The sequence below is a fragment of the Pteronotus mesoamericanus genome, unplaced genomic scaffold, assembly GCF_021234165.1.
Source record: "Pteronotus mesoamericanus isolate MK-2021 breed Mesoamerican mustached bat unplaced genomic scaffold, CSHL_Meso_final scaffold_476, whole genome shotgun sequence".
Classification (NCBI taxonomy): Eukaryota; Metazoa; Chordata; class Mammalia; order Chiroptera; family Mormoopidae; genus Pteronotus; species Pteronotus mesoamericanus.
The window spans coordinates 1102440-1118361 of record NW_026555318.1 but is presented as its reverse complement, the minus strand read 5'-3'; the positions used below and the strand labels follow the sequence as shown (position 1 = coordinate 1118361).

At 61.7% G+C, this 15922-nt stretch overlaps 2 protein-coding genes across 2 annotated transcripts; both read right to left on the bottom strand.

Moving 5' to 3' along the window:
- Positions 1 to 781: 781 nt before the first annotated feature.
- LOC129087001 (keratin, type I cytoskeletal 17) lies at positions 782 to 5696 on the bottom strand. The gene is made up of 8 exons (XM_054593770.1): positions 5265 to 5696; positions 4127 to 4209; positions 3599 to 3755; positions 2819 to 2980; positions 2082 to 2207; positions 1770 to 1990; positions 1652 to 1677; positions 782 to 876 (listed from the first exon to the last, which is right to left on the bottom strand). Exons 1-8 carry the CDS (start codon positions 5694 to 5696, stop codon positions 782 to 784), a joined length of 1302 nt encoding a protein of 433 aa, XP_054449745.1.
- Positions 5697 to 7803: 2107 nt separating this feature from the next.
- On the bottom strand, positions 7804 to 14519 carry LOC129087008 (keratin, type I cytoskeletal 42). The gene is made up of 8 exons (XM_054593778.1): positions 14073 to 14519; positions 11800 to 11882; positions 11525 to 11681; positions 10273 to 10434; positions 9534 to 9659; positions 9096 to 9316; positions 8046 to 8095; positions 7804 to 7924 (listed from the first exon to the last, which is right to left on the bottom strand). The coding sequence occupies exons 1-8, from the start codon at positions 14517 to 14519 to the stop codon at positions 7827 to 7829; spliced, it is 1344 nt and encodes a 447-aa protein (XP_054449753.1). The 3' UTR covers positions 7804 to 7826.
- Positions 14520 to 15922: the final 1403 nt, after the last annotated feature.

The window sequence follows — 15922 nt, the reverse complement described above, 5'->3', positions numbered from 1 at the left end:
CTGAGAGAGGCCCCACCTTCCTCCCCCAGCTGCTGGGGTCCTCAGGCTTCTCTGGAGGCACAGGTCTCCAGCTCATGTTCTCAGGGGGAGGCAGGGGGGCCCTAGCCATCCTGCCTGCTTCCCCCACGCCCTCTCCCCCTGCCCTTGCCCACCCCTGTCCCCTCCCAGAGGAGGGACCTCGAGGAGCAGTTGACCGGATGCACCATCCTTGGGGCTCTGCTCCCACACCTGAGTACTTCTCATCCATTTATGGGTGAGAAAATGAGGCTCAGCGAGGGAAGTGACTGCCTGTGGCCACAGACCTACTTATAGGACAGAAAGAGGCCTTCTAAGACCCCAGACCACAGCCCCGCGCTGGGTCTGGCCCTGCCAAGGCCATCCTCCCTCGGACCACCTGTCCTTGGGAGACACAAAGCCCCCCACACACACACAAGCTCTGCCCAGACCTACATTTTCCCTGGTCTGAGACTCTAAGTCAACACCAGGGGGTGTCCACAGACTCCTCCCCCTGCTCCATCCTCCCCGACCCCTCCCCCTCCCACCACCCCCCACCGCCCCCCCATGCTTCCATTCACCCAGGCCTCAGTAGGGCCCACCTCAGTGGCCACAACCAGAATGCATTCTATGTCTGAGTCAACAAGATTTATTGGTCAGGCAGGGGTCGTCAGGAAGAGATGGAAAGCCGCAGGGCTGAGGCTGGGTGGCCAGAGGCTGCAGGGCTGACGAGGGGCCCAAGGGGGCTGGCCGGGGGCCCTGGGGGGCTGGCCGGGGGACAGAGTCCTCAGCGGGTGGTCTGGTGGACCTGCTCCCGGGAGGAAATAACCTTGCCGTCCTGGACCTCTTCCACAATGGTGCGCACCTGGCGGGTGGTCACGGCTGCAGGAGACAGACACGCGGAGGTGGGCAGGGGCCAGGGACTCTGGCTCAGCTCTCAGCCCCTTGGAGGAGCCGCTCTCCCCCCCATAGCTGTTCGGGGCCCACAACGCTGCTGGCTCCTCAATATCACATCCGCACACACGTGTCCCTCTTGCCGTCACTGCTCCCTCCCTCCTGCCTTGCCCCTCTGCTAGTGCCCTGTGTGAGTCCTGCCTCCCAGGTGGGAGGTGTGCCTCTGACCCACGTGTCCTTCTGCAAAGGAGGCGCCTCGCAGACTGGGCGCTCCACATCACGGGGTCGGTCTCCAGGGCGTGGACTATGCTCCTGTCTCCCCATAAGTCTGGGCTCTCCAAGGCCAGGGCCTGGTCCCCATCACCTCCATTAGACTACATACCCCAGGGTGAGGATTCTATGTTCCCCATCAGACTCAGATCTGGAGGACAAGGACCATGTCCCTTTCTCCCATCAGACTAAAGCCCAGAGCCAGGACTGCTTTTGCTCATCTGTAGGGTCTCAGAGCAAAGATCATGAGACCATGTCCCCATCTCCCCATCAGATGAGAGTCTCCAGAGCTAGGACCATGCTCCCCATCAGACAGGCCAGTGTCTTCCTCCTCTGATTCCCCTGAGCATCAGCCCTGAGCCCTCAGGAGTCCCTTCTCGCAGCCCTGCTAAGGATCAGCCATAATTTCCCAGAGTTCTTGGCGACCCTCCCTCAGCACGGTGCAGGGGGTGCCTGCCCGTGCTGCCCCGCCCTCAGCTGCCAAGATGCTTACGTTCTTTGGGCTTGTACTGAGTCAGGCTGCAAAGAAAACAGAGAAAGGAGATTAGATGTGGGTCTGAGAGCTTCACCCCCACCCAGGCCCACAACCCCGGCCCCAGGCCCCCACTCACTGGGCGTCCTCGCCCTCCAGCAGACGGCGGTAGGTCGCGATCTCCTGCTCCAGCCGTGTCTTCACATCCAGCAGGATCTTGTACTCCTGGTTCTGCTGCTCCATCTCACAGCGCAGCTGGGCCAGCTGCTCCTCCACACTGCCAATCAGCCCCTGGATCTGGGACAGCTGCACGCAGTAGCGGTTCTCCGTCTCTGCCAGGCTGCCCTCCAGGGATGCTTTCTGCAGGAGAGCAGGAGGGGCAGGGTCAGAGAGGACCATCAGTGCCCCCTCCAGGGCCCTGGGCCCACCCCAGGCCAGGCAGCACCCCTACCATGCTGAGCTGGGACTGCAGCTCAATCTCCAAGGCCTGCACGGTGCGCCGGAGCTCGGAGATCTCGCTCTTGCCGCTCTGCACCAGCTCGCTGTTGGTGGCCACCTCGCGGTTCAGCTCCTCGGTCTGCAGACAGAACACAAGATGGTGTGATGGTGAGCCTGAGAGCCGTCCCCCCAAGCCAGACAAGCCCCACACCTTCCACATTCTCAGCCCAGGAGCCATTCTGGGCCCAGGAGGGCACTTGGGGCTCCCTGACTCCCCATAACACCCCGGATCTTATCCACCTCCAAACCTCCCCTAGGCCTCTCCGGCTTCCTCCCAAACCTGACTGTGGGGGCAGTGTGCCTTCTCACCAGCTTCCCACTTCCCTTTGAAATGATGTTTTATCTTTAGTTCCTACAAGTGGAAGGCATGCAAATAGGAAGATTGAGCCCCTGCCAGGATAGTAGCCAGGCACCTGGTGCTAGTTCCTGACTTCTTAAAGGAGAGGTGGAAGCTCCCAGAACTCTATCCTCTGGCGGTGTTCCTGAGCAGAGCTCCCCACCCACCCCCAGATCCTAGCTTTAGCCACACTCCAAGCCTGTCGATGCCGCAGGCGAGCCTGACCCCCGGTGGTCCCTGTGTCTCACTGAGGAGAGCGTGCCCTCAAGATGCCAGGCACTGGGCTTACTGTTGGGACTCAGTCCTTGCGCTCCATCCACTGGGAGGGGCCTCTGGCCCGCCGCAGCCCATACCTTGCTGAAGAACCAGTCCTCAGCGTCCTTGCGGTTCTTCTCTGCCATCTTCTCATACTGGTCGCGCATCTCGGACAAGATGCGACTCAGGTCCACGCCGGGGGCGGCGTCCATCTCCACGTTGATCTCACCGCCCGCCTGGCCCCGCAGGGCGATCATCTCCTGGGGAGGGCAGGGACTGCAGTGTGGGCATCCGGGCCTTGTCTGACCTCTCGCCCCAGCCCTTCCCACACAAGCGCTCCAGACCCCTCCCGAGGACCCCTCCCTTGTGCTGCCTGTCCTCTACCCTCTGACCTTCCTAATGACTTTTGTTCACTGCTCTGCATGTGCTCGGCCTCCACCATCAGACTGGGGCTCCCTGAGGGTAAGTTCTGTGTCTCCCCCACTAGGCTGAGGGCTTTCCAAAGATAAAAATCTCATTCTTAGGCCTGTGCCCCCAGGATATCCCCTCTAATTTCCAAACTCTATTGTGTAGAGGACCCAGATTCAAGGGTTTGAGCAGGACAAGGACTGGACCTCTTCAATTATCTCCTGTTCTTGTGAGGGAGGCCAGGGGTTGGCAGGAGGAGATGAGGCCTCCTGTGGGCCCCTGGGAGATCGCCCAGATGCAGGGGAGCAGGAGGAGGCTGTCCTGCACCCTGGCTCTGGACCCCCGGGGACCAGGGCCCCACACACCGGGCAGCCCTGTAAGGTGACTGGCCCTGGAGCACCTGCTCTGCACGCTTCCCTCGGTCTCATCCCTGGTGCAGCCCCAGAGCCCCGCCACCCACTCCACCTCACCTCCTCGTGGTTCTTCCTCAGGTAGGCCAGCTCCTCTTTCAGGTTCTCGATCTGCATCTCCAGGTCGGCCCTGGCCAGGGTGAGCTCGTCCAGCACCCTGCGCAGGCCGTTGATGTCGGCCTCCACGCTCACGCGCAGGGCCTGCTCCGTCTCAAACCTGCAGGGAGAACCTCAGACATCAGCCTAGACACTTGGGTTGGCAGGCCCGGGTCCCAGCCAGCACCCTACCTTGGCCAGGGCTCTAAGGCTTATGAGGAATCATGATGGCAAGGAGTGGGAGCAAATTCCAGCCCTGGGGCCCTGGGAACGGTGAGGGCAAGGCCCTCTCCCCTCCTCCTCCTGCCTCCCCTTTCTCTCTTGCATGACCTGCCTAAGCCATGACCAGCAACCTTCTTCGGGATTCGCCACATCCTGGACTCAGAGGTAGATTCCCTCACCCCCAGCTCCTGGCCTAGACCACAAGCAACCGAGGAGCCTGAGGGTGGGGAACCGCCCCAGCTCCTCCCCTGTGCCCTGGTGAAGGCTCACTTGGTACGGAAGTCGTCCGCAGCCAGGCGGGCATTGTCAATCTGCAGCAGGATGTTGGCATTGTCCACGGTGGCCGTGAGGATCTGGGGAGGAGGGAGAATAGTCAGACCACTGGGTGGGGGCAGCTCGGCCCAGTCCAGGGTTCCAAGGTGGGTCTTCCTGCCTGTGGGCCAGGATGCTGTCTTCTCCAGGAGGGCTCCCTCCTGCCCAACCCTCCTCCCTTTACTGTGCTGTAATTGTTGACAAAGTTCGGGCCAGCAGGAGTCTAATGTGCTGAAACTTGCCTCCTGTTCCTGGGGCCTGCCTTCCCCAGCACCCACCCCGTGCCGGGTGGCAGGGGGGTGGGGGGCCTCCACTCTAAACCAGAGTGGGCAGCCCAGGGGGTCCTCAGGCTGGGAACTCGGGAGAGCCAGAGAATGGGGTGGTGGGGGGGGTGCCACAGAGCAGAAGCTCTCCCAGAATCCCAGAAAACAGAGGGCATGTGGGGCAACCCCCACGTTTTACAGTTGGGGAGATGGTTCCCCTGAGGGTCTCCTCCAAAAGGGAGGCCAAAGGAGTCCTCATGAAGGAGCATTTTCAAATCGGAAGTGATGACCCCTGTTAAGCCCTGACCAGGGGCTCCGGCAGGCAGCCCCGCCCCCCAGGCTTACCCAGCGCAGCCCTTGAGAGGGCTGCAGGAGGGAGGGGGAGGCCAGAAAAATCCCCAAATAAGGCCGCCTGAAGCATCCTGAGGTCCCGCCCCCGCTCTCCTGTCCCCACCTCCCAGCAGGTGCTGTCAGGCACTTAGACCCCTTACCTCACCTCAGCACAAAATTCCCCTCTTGCTTCAAGGGGGGAGGTGCCCACATGTCTGGCAGCCTCAGGAGCCCAGCCCAGCCCCCTACACGTGTCCATTCACCTTATCCTATCACTGTACAAAGTGGCAAGGAGCTTTGTGATGGGGACACTGAGCCTGACAACAGCTCCATGAGGGCTGCTCGTCTCTGGTCCTGCCTGCTGCCCCAGAAAAAGGATAACAGGACCCACAGGGCAGCCCCAAGGTGGGCTCCCAGAGGCCCTGTGGCAGCCCCCAGGCCAGATTCCAGGTTTGGGCAGAGAAGTCATGGCCCCACAGGCCCGCTCCCCCAAGCAGGCCCACCTTGTTCTTCAAGTCCTCGATGGTCTGGTAGTAGTGGCTGTAGTCCCGGGCAGGCCCTGGGGCCTGCTTCTGGTACCAGTCGCGGATTTTCACCTCCAGCTCAGTGTTGGCCTGCTCCAGGGCGCGCACCTTGTCCAGGTAGGAGGCCAGGCGGTCGTTAAGGTTCTGCATGGTGGCCTTCTCACCTCCCGCCAGCAGCCCCTCGACACCCCCAAAGCTGCTGCCATAGCCACCGCCAGAGCCGAAGCTGTAGCAGCTGGAGTAGCTGCTGCTCCCGAGGGCACTGCCCAGGCCACCGGCAGACCCCAGCCTGCAGGAGCCGGCGCCCAGGCTGCCAGACAGCCGGCAGGAGGTGCGGGAGGAGCCGCCCCCCAGGCCGGAGGAGCCCTTGATGGAGCTGGAAGAGGTGAACTGGCGGATGGTGGTGGTCATGGCGGCGGCAGCGGGCGGGCGGGCGGGCACAGAGCGAGTGGGCTGAGAGAAGCCTCAGGTGCGTGTTGCTGCCGGGGCGCACCTGCCTCCTTTATAGGCAGACAAGTGGGCGGGCGTAGCGATTGCAACAGGTTTGCTCCTCTGTTTCCATTCCCCTGGGCTTTCATCACCCCTGGAGGTCTGCCAGCTCCCAGGTGGCTGTGGGCCCCCTCCCCTCCCACCAGTGGGGCTTTGCCTCATTTCTCCGAACCCCCATGTTGGGCGTCTGCGTGTGCGTGTCTCTGGTCTTAAGCCTGTCACCTGTGATTCAGGCAGGCCCTCCAGCTATGCTTTCCCATGACCTAATACGGAGAAGAGGAGAAGCAGGACGTCACCATCACTGGGCCTCCCAGGCAGCTGCCACCTTAGCCCTGCCAGCCTGGCCCCCGTGTCAGGGGGGCAAACAGTTGGGGAACCCAGCAGCCCCCAGCCGGAGGTTACTGTCCCATCACATGGACCTGGCCCTGCACTGGGTCCTGGGAGACAGCAAGGACTGAGCCCTCATCCCACCTTGGAAACTGGACCTCAACCACCAGGTTCATCACACAACACAGCAGTGCTGTCGGGTATCAGGCGACCACCCCATTTTATAGATGAGGAAAGTGGGGCTCGGGAGGGACAGGGTCCCACTGCGCACATACGTGCAGAACTGAGCTGGCCGGGCCTCCCGCCTCATCCCACAGCAGCAGACCCAGCCCCGGGGTCCAGGCACACCGGCCCCACTCTGCACAGCCCTGACACCCGGGAAGCCCTCCAGGGGCTACAATCCCATCTGGCCGGTTTTCTGGTCTGCCCCATCCCTGGGACTCCCTGGTGGCCCAGCCAGACCTTCCCCCACCTCCTTCTAACAGGTGGGGCAGGGGGGTTGGCGTTGGGGTCTTGGGTTTGGGTGGGCAAAGAGGAGCTTGGCTATAGGATGGGGAAATGACAGCTGGCAGAGGAGCATCACGGTACAGGAAAAGTCGGAGAGCTGAAGGCCGTGCCCCTCCCACCTTCCCTAGCACTCCTGTACCCCAAGAGGCCTCTGGGTAAGGTGAGGGGCACACACCTTAGGTCCCAGCCTAAGGACACTGCCCAAGAAGGGGGGTCTTCCTGAGACCCTCCGGCCGTTTCCACCCCACCACACACACAGCCTTCCCCAGGCACCCCTCTGAGATGGACCCAGGGTGGGCCCTGAGACGCCCTACAGCTCTGCCCTGCCCTGCCCTGCCCACCACCCCCAGCCCGGCCTTGGTCCCAGGGTCCCTCCCAGCAGGCTCCTGGGCGGAATGCGGTTGTGTCTCAGGTTGCTGATGGCTTCCACTTCCCAGACAGGCCCAGACAGCCCCGCCAGCAGCAGAGAGAGATTCCCCAACAGCCAGGCGGCTGCCAAGCCACCAAAGCAAACAGGACGCCCCCCACGCTGACATGTACAGCGGCCACCCCGCCCCACACACACCCCCGATTTGGGCAGGGCCAGTCTGGTTTCCCAGGCCAGCTCTGCTGCTGCCGCCTCTTCTCGCCCATCAACATCCCAGACCACTCCTTAGGAAAGAAAGCCCCCTGCTCAGCCTCTCTCCCCCAGACCTACCGGCAGCAAAGATGGGAGTTTTCTAGAATAGGCATAGTTCCTTGGAAAATCTAAGGGCCCTCCCAGGGGCCAGCGAGAGGCAAAGGGGCCCCCGGCACTGATTCTTAGAAACCTTCCTCGCTTGGTGGGCTGTCCCGCCCGCACCCCCTGGTCCTTCTGCCTCCTTCCCTCTCATCCTCCCAGGGGCCCCAGGCCTGACTAGGGTGGGTAGAACAGGTCGGCAGGTGACAAGTGCTACCCAGATTCTCCTCCTCCCCATCCCTCGCCCACACCGCCCAAGCCAATGATCACACCAGACCACACGAGGCATTGAACTTCAGGCAAAGCTTTAATAGTGGTCACTGGGGCAAACTCAGGAGGCCCCCTCTGTGAGGGGCTGCGGGAAGCAGCTACGGAAAGGCAACAGCTCTTGGGCAGAGGCCCCGGCGGGCGCTCAGGGCTCAGCAGCAGCGGGCTAGGAGCGGGAGGCGACGGCCGCCTCGTGACCTTCCAGGCTGGGCTGTTGCAAGTGGGAAGGGGCCTCAGTGGGTGGAGCGATGGACCTGCTCCCGGGAGGAGACCACCTTGCCGTCCTGGACTTCCTCCACAATGGTGCGCACCTGACGGCTGGTCACTGAGGCTGCGGGCGGCAGAGTGCAGGGCGCAAGGCATCTCAGGCTGGAGCCCCTCCCCCAGCCTCCCCCACAGAAAGGTCCTCAGACTCCCCCACACCCTCTGGGCAATACAAGGCAGGCTCTTACCTTCCCGGGTGGGCTGTGAGGCCAGGGACGCAGAGTACTGGCTAGCCAGGCTGCAGGAAGGGAGAGGGGGGCCTGTCAACCCGGGCCCCTGAGAGGAGAAGTATCCAGGGAGGCCCGGGTGAGAGGTCCCAGCAAATCAGAAACACCACAGCTGGGAGTGCATGGCAAAGAACGGCAACCACAAGGGTCAGAGGATACAGGCCCAGCGGGCAGGGGTAAGGAAAGAGGATACCCCAACAGGAGGCCCAGAGGCACTTGGCAGCTAACCAGGGATTTACTGGGGGAAAACCACTGAGCAAGTGGTTTTTCCGTATCTAGAAGGGCCTAACAAATAAATTCAAAGCAAGAGAGACTGTGGTTAGACTATAGATGGACCTCACCATCTAGAGGGAACAAAAAAGCTGGAATGCATGACTAAGCCTGGAGACTCAGACTCCAGGATACTCTCAGCCCTTTCACAGTAGGGCCCCAATCCACCCTCCTCACTCCAAACCAGGCCGCCACCCTGCTCCTCATCCCATCCCGGATAATGACGTCACCACGCATAAGTCATCAGAACCAGAAACCCAGGGTCATCATCACCCAGGCCTTCAAGTGCTCGCTCAACACTCACTGAGTCCCGCTGCGCTCAACCCGTCATTGCGTACCGCTGTGAGCCCCAGGCCTTTCCCCGCCTCTGGCCCCGCCTCCCAGCCGGCCTGCCCGACTCCATGCGCCAGCCTTCCGGCCTGCCGGTGCCCAGAACCCAGACTGGCCTCGCTGACGCAATTCTCCCTCTGCAGCCAGAGCAATATTCTGAGACAGCTTGAACACACCCATCCTGGCAAAACCCCTCCGCAGCACCCCAAGGCCTACTCCTGTTAGTCGGGGGCCTTCAATGAGGCCGTCAGCTCGCAGGCCCTCAGCCGGTGATCCCAGTTTGGCCCCCTCTCTGCAAGCCTCCACACCTCCTCCCGGCCTTGGCTGGTGCCGAGGCTGCAGCTCACACGCCCCTCCCGGGGTGAAGGGGCCCCAGCCCGCTTGAGCAGACGCCCAGGCGCCCCCACTCACTGGGCGTCCTCGCCCTCCAGCAGGCGGCGGTAGGTGGCGATCTCCTGCTCCAGCCGCGTCTTCACATCCAGCAGCACCTGGTACTCGTGGTTCTGGCGCTCCATGTCGCAGCGGAGCTCGGCCAGCTGCTGCTCGATGCTGCTGATGAGCCCCTGCAGCTGGGCCAGCTGCGCCCCGTAGCGCGCCTCAGTCTCCGCGAGGCTGCCCTCCAGCGATGCTTTCTGTGGGCCAGGGTGCGGGTGGATGAGCACGCCCACGATGGGGCTCTTCCCCACCCAGAGGGGAGCCCCGCTGTGTTGCGTTGTGGGGGCAGCCGGAACGGTGCGGGGTAACTCGGGCTGCGAGGAGCCGGGTCACTGGTTCTCCGAGCGGGGGTCTACGAGGCTAAACCCGCTCTGGGATGACAGGGACAAGGCAGGGAGAAGACGGAAGCCCTACCATGCTGAGCTGGGACTGCAGCTCAATCTCCAGGTTCTGCACTGAGCGGCGGAGCTCGGTGATCTCCGTCCTGCTGCTCTGCAGGGCCTCGGTGTTGGTGGCCACCTCGCGGTTCAGCTCCTCCGTCTGGAAGAGGGGCGGCCCCAGGGGCTTGGGAAGGCTTGTGGGGGTGGGGCAGAGGCCGGAGGCCACCCCCAAGCCCTGACCTCCTGGACTTGCTCCCCCTGCACATGGGGGGGCCTCTGTGGGGCCCCAAACACACCTGCACACAGACACCCTCTGTGCCCACATGGGAACTTGGTATAATCACCCTGCTTTGTGGTCACTTGCAGTGGCTGCCCCTCCCGAGTGGCAAGCACTGCTCAAAGACAGGCCCTGCATTTTATCCTTTTTGTGTCTGTTCCTGTCCAGGGAGACTGCAGCTGCTCAGTGTGCATCTTCTAAGGGTGTGAGTTATGCATCCAAACACACACATGTCTACAAAGGCCTGTGCGGGAGAAGCCCTCGCTGGGGGTGAGGAGAACTGGGTCTGTTCTCCAGGCCGCAGGGGCGGGTCGTGTGCACCCGAGGCCTCTCTGAGCCTCACGGTCCGCATCCAACATGAGGGCTGGCCCAACTTGTTTCCGAAGGCCCTTCCAGATAGGACAGTCTGAGGCGCTACACGTTTTCCAGCCCATGCTCAGCACATAGCACAGGCAGGCACACGTGTGCACACACCTGCTCACCCATGGCCACCCACCTTGCTGAAGAACCAGTCCTCAGCGTCCTTGCGGTTCTTCTCCGCTATCTTCTCGTACTGGTCGCGCATCTCGTTCAGGATGCGGCTCAGGTCCACGCCAGGGGCGGCGTCCATCTCCACACTGACGTCCCCGCCCACCTGGCCTCGCAGGGCGTTCATTTCCTGGGCAGAGAGGAGAGCAGGGACTCACCCGCGGCCATCCTGAGGGGAGACCCTGAGGCCCGCCTTCTCAGGGAGACAGGTGCCAATGGCAGACAGACAGACAGAGACAGGCAAGCAGCTCCTCACCCTGAAGGTGGAAGCAGGTGTCATGGCTCAAATACGCAGGCTGTGGATATAAAACATTTCCCCCAACACATACTCGGTGTCTACCCCCAATGTGTGCTGGGGCAGGAGACAGGGCAACTCTCTGTCACGGCAGGGAGGAGCCAGGACAACCCCACTCACCACCCTTGTCCCCCACAGCCAACCAGGGAGAAAGCAACCCCAAGCCGACTGGGAGGACCAGACCGCTTTAGGAAATGCAATCTCTATAACCAGCCTCAAAGCCAGTTGGAGACACTCTCTGGGCTCCTCCCACTCGATGATAGGGCTCCCCTAGCTCAGGCCAGCCCCAAGGGCAGCTGAGAAGGAAGCCACAGGTTTGTTAGTTCCCCTGCAGGGTCCTGGGTTGAGACCTGGGGTCCCTGGGATCCAGAGTTCTCTGAAAAAGGAGGTGGAGGAAGTGGCAGAGCGGTGGAGTAGGACCCGGATATGGACATGGGTCAGAGAGATTGGAGGGCAGCTGCCCGTGCAGCTGTGGGTAAAATCCCTTAATGCCTCCAGGCCTCAGCGTGTTCACTGTAAAGGGAAGAACGAGCACCCTTCTCCCCACACTGCTGTCGGTGTCAGCGGAGATCATTGCTGCGGCTCACTTGCAATGTGCTGGACAGGTGTTTGTTGCTATGACTATCACATTATAATTCATTGTAACCATTAGCATGCACATTCTTACTCTGATTTGCTCATGAGGGAGTTAATTGCCCCCACACAGGGGGCCATGCCTTAAGGGACATGGAAAGAACCTTTGTGGAAAGAGGGCCCACCAGGCCCCACCCAGGGCCCTGTAAGGGTCGCCCAGGCCAGGGCCAGACCCCCACCCTGGATGGGCACTGGATGCAGAGCGTGGTCCTGGCCCAGGAATATCCGGAGGCCCCAGGCTTGCTTGTTCCCAGGCACGTTTCTCCTGCGTTTGTTCCTAACTTGGCCTCACCTCCTCGTGGTTCTTCCGGAGGTAGGCCAGCTCCTCCTTCAGGTTCTCGATCTGCATCTCCAGGTCGGCCCTGGCCAGGGTCAGCTCATCCAGCACCCTGCGCAGGCCATTGGTGTCGGCTTCCACGCTCATGCGCAGGGTCAGCTCCGTCTCGTACCTGCAGGGGCGGAGGCATGAGCCATGGAGGACCGCGAGGCCCCGCCTCGTACACACGGAGGGCTCTGTGGTATGCAGAGCAGGGCCCACCACCAGCAGCCCTGGGGGCCCAGACTCACTTGGTGCGGAAGTCATCGGCCGCCAGGCGGGCATTGTCGATCTGCAGCACCAGGCCGGCGTTGTCGATGGTGGCCGCCAGGATCTGGGGGCGGGAGGTGGGCTCCATGAGCAGGCATCCTCAGCAGCCCCGGGAAGGCCCTGTGACACCCCCACCTTGCAGCCCTTTGGAGAGTGTGTCCTTCTCGGAGGACCCACCTGGGGGACCCACAGAGTGGTAAGGGCGCGATGTCCAGGCACAGGGAACCACGATGCCAGGAAAGAGACCCAAATGGACCCTCAACAACACTGGGCTCACTACCCAAGCCACCTGAACCTCGCTCCCTCTTTCCTATCTAACTTTACCTCTCAACTCCATTGCTACCTACTCCAGGAAGCCCTCCTCAAATCCGCATCTGGATCCCTCCTTCCAAATACACCTCCTCCCTTGCCCATCCCTCTTATCATTGGCACTTCTCCCAAGTGTGATTTTTTCCATGACTTCTTTGGTTATTTCCTCCTCCAATGAACTCCGCGTTCTAGGGAACAAGGCCATGCCTGTCCCGTTCCCTTCAAAATCCTCAGCCCTGGCCCCGGTGCCCAGCCGAGTTGGCCCCGAGGAAACACTTGTGAGATTAATTAGTTAATTAACAAGGTTACTACTTGCTCCACCGCAAATCTAGGGCCAAGTTTTCTTTTCCTGCAGAGTCATCAGAAGGTTTAAATGAGAACGTGGAATATTCTAGAAGGAGCAGAGGGTTCGTTGTTATTCCAGCTGCAGTCATTGTTACTGTGAGAAATGCCCAAGAGAAGCTCCAATTAAGGGCTGTGGGGTTGAGGGGGAGAGCGAGGCCCAGAGGGAGTGGCTTGGCAGGTAGAATGTGGAATGTTTAAGGCTGGGGGCTGCAGTGCAGGCCGTGGAAGAGGGGGAAGCCCTGGCAGGCAAAGCAGCTCCAGTGGGCTCACCTTGGGTCTGGGAAGTGACCTGCTCAGGCCCTGTTTCCAGGGCCAGTTTGTTACATCCCAGGCCTCAGGGGGTCCCTCCCACTCACCTCCCTGCTCAGGATGTGGATAGGGCCCAGTGTGGGGCACCTGCAAACACCTCTGAGGGGCGCATCTCCGCATCTCCGCAGTGCTGAGGAGCTGGCTGACCCCAGATGGCACGGGGAAAGCCCTGACTCACCGGGGCTCCCCGCTGCCCAGACCGAGCCCAGTATCTGATCTGGCACTCCCAGCAGCTTGGCTCTGAGCGGGCAATGCAGGAATTCCCTGCTGGCTGAGGTCCCAGGAAGGAACAGGCAAAGCCCCTCGAAAGGCAGCGCCGTGCCTGGTCCTCCACCAGGACACGGAGCAGGCCTGACCACCGCGGGCCCCCACGCTCCGCCCCGGCTCCCCCCACCCAGCCTGGCTCTCTGTTTCTCTTTGACTTCTGGCCTGCCTCTGAGGGTCGCAACATGGTAGGACCTTCCAGGGGTGGGTTTGTGCAAAAGACCCAAGTGCCACGCTCACAGAATGCCCAAGGCCATGATCTTAGAGGTCACAAGTGTGTGAGAAAGAGGGAGAGAGAGTTGTCTCCTTCATTAGACTAAAAGAAATTCCTTCCTTTGGGAGCTTTCAGTCTGAGGGGAAAGACACAGCTCCCTCCTTCAGGGACCCTCCCCCCAATCTGCAAGGAGAGACATGGCCTCTGCCCTCAGGGACCCCCCCGAGTGACCATCAAGGAGAGAGTGAGGGGGGCTCACAAAAAAAGCAGCCATGAGAACATGCCAAACAGTGAAATCAGCGCAATAAACAGGGCATAGATTGAACCTCAAAGTGCTGAAGGGGCCCCAAGACCTGGGGAGTGCCATTCATCCAGGAGGACTGCCTGGAGGAGGTCAGGCAGGCAGGCAGACGCAGAGGCCAATGGAATGTGAGAAGATGTCCGGCCTCAACTCCCAGCGGTCAACATCAAACTCTCCCCCACCTCTATGCCTTTGCCCACGCTGTTCTCTGTCCTTGGAATGCCTTCTGCGGCCTTCAGTGTTCTGAGCCCTTCCCTGCTCACTCCTCCATCGCCTGCCCCAAATACACTCCTCCCAGAAAGGGAGCACTCCAAACAGCCTCCCTGCATGGGATGTCCTCCAGGCCTGAGACCAGTGACTGGCACAGGGCTGGGTTCCAGGTCAAGTGAGTGAATGATGGAGATGTAAGAGGAGAAAAGCTCACAAAGGTCCAGAGTTGGGACGGAATGAGTCGGAAGCAGGTACTAAGGAGGACAGAGGGCAGAAGGCAGGGAGCTGGCCAGCCCACACACCTTGTTCCGCAGCTCCTCGATGGTCTTGAAGTAGTGGCTGTAGTCCCGGACAGGCTCGGGCCCCTGCTTCTTGTACCAGTCGCGGATCTTCAGCTCCAGGTCGGCGTTGGCCGCCTCCAGGGCGCGCACCTTCTCCAGGTAGGACGCCAGGCGGTCGTTGAGGTTCTGCATGGTCTCCTTCTCACCGCCCCCCAGCAGGGCATCGGACACACTAACGCTGGGGCCATAACCCCCACCCAGGTTGCAGGTATAGCCCCCACTGTAGCCACCCCCCAAGCCCGATGAGAAGCGGGACGAGGTAACCGACATGTTGCCACAGCTTCCGGCTCCCAGGAGGCTGGGGGCTCGGCAGGCGCCCCCGACACGGACCGTGGACACCCGAGAGAAACCCGCGGTGGGCACAGAGCTGGAGGTGGAGAACTGGCGGATGCTGGTGGTGGCAGCCATGGTGTCCACGGGTCAGGAGCAGTGTCTGGTCTGGACAGAGACCCTGGGCAGCCCTTTATAGCCAGGCTACAGGGGGGCTGGGTCACTGGCTCTTGAAGTCAAAGCCAAAACCCCAGCCATGTAATTTGCCTCTGTATCAGCCGCCCAGGGCCTGGGGCTCAGGATGGACGTGGGGAGTGCATCCCCTGGACCCCCTCCCCTGCCAGAGCCCGGCCTGGGCAGGTGGCCCTCTTAGAAGCCCATTGTTTAGAAACAAAGGTGGTGTTGGACTTGCAGCCCCGGGGTAGGGTGATCCTCCATCCTCAGCAGCAATTAGGCCTCTGAGCTCATTCTTGAGGAGTTGGAGAACCCACCCAGCCCTGGAAGCCAGAAAAGGCCCAGGACAAGGCTCCACAGGCCTGCGGCCTGGAGGCTGCTCTGCCCCTGGCCCAGCGTGCATGGTCCCCAGGGAGAGGGTGCAGCAACTCGGAGTGATGTCCCCGCCCAGGTCCAACGTGGCCCTGAGGAGCCCCCCAGGCTGAGAGGGAGGACCCGTCTCTGACCTGGGGAGCCCGCCAGATCTCTGGGCGTCATCCCAAGTCTGCGGCCCTGGCCTGGGGAGCCCTGTATCCAAGGGGGCGAGACCTGAAGGAGCTTTGGATCCAAGTCTTAAAAGGAAGTCAATTCCTGAGCCTCAGTTTCCTCATTTGTAAAGCAGGGGTAATTCCTGTCTCCCACGTCCCTGAAGGAACCTGGAGAGCTAGTGACATCCATCAAGATGGGGCTGACAGAGAGGGCTGAGCCAGAGGGTCAGGGTGGCCACTCACGCTCACCCCCCACCTCCGGTACCTGCACAAAGCCATTCCGGGGGGGGCCCTCCAGGAGGCATGAGGGAGGAGCAGCAGGATCTGGGGGGCAGGGGCCCCTTGGTCAGCGCTGCGCCTGCGCACTGCGAGGTAGCAGCACGATCCCACATCCTGGAGGCTGGCTCCGCCACCACCTGACAAGGAGATTACCAGCCTAATCTCTGCGGCGCTAACGATTTAGGTGCTGCCAGGACACTGGCGTCTGCACGGGAGCTTCCAGGGGTGGCTGGGGCTCAGGGGATGGGCGGGCGGGGGGCGAGGCTGGCTCCCCAGGAAGCTTGCGGGTGGCCTGGGCACACTGCCACACACGGGGACAGGGAGGGAGTTGGGCTTTCTGTGCAGCTGGAGCTGCTGCAAGGAGACCAGAGTACTGGAAAGACTTCCGGCTTAGAGGGTGGGTGGCCGCTCCTGCAAAGGTGTCTCCTGGCTTGAAGGGTGGGGCAGCCGGAGCTATTCGGGAGAGGAGGGAGGAACCCCAATCTTATCCTGCTCCCCGTCCCTGCCTAAGGAGTCTGAGGGGTCCTAGGGATGCTGAGGGGTGGAGGGAAAGGTCTCAAA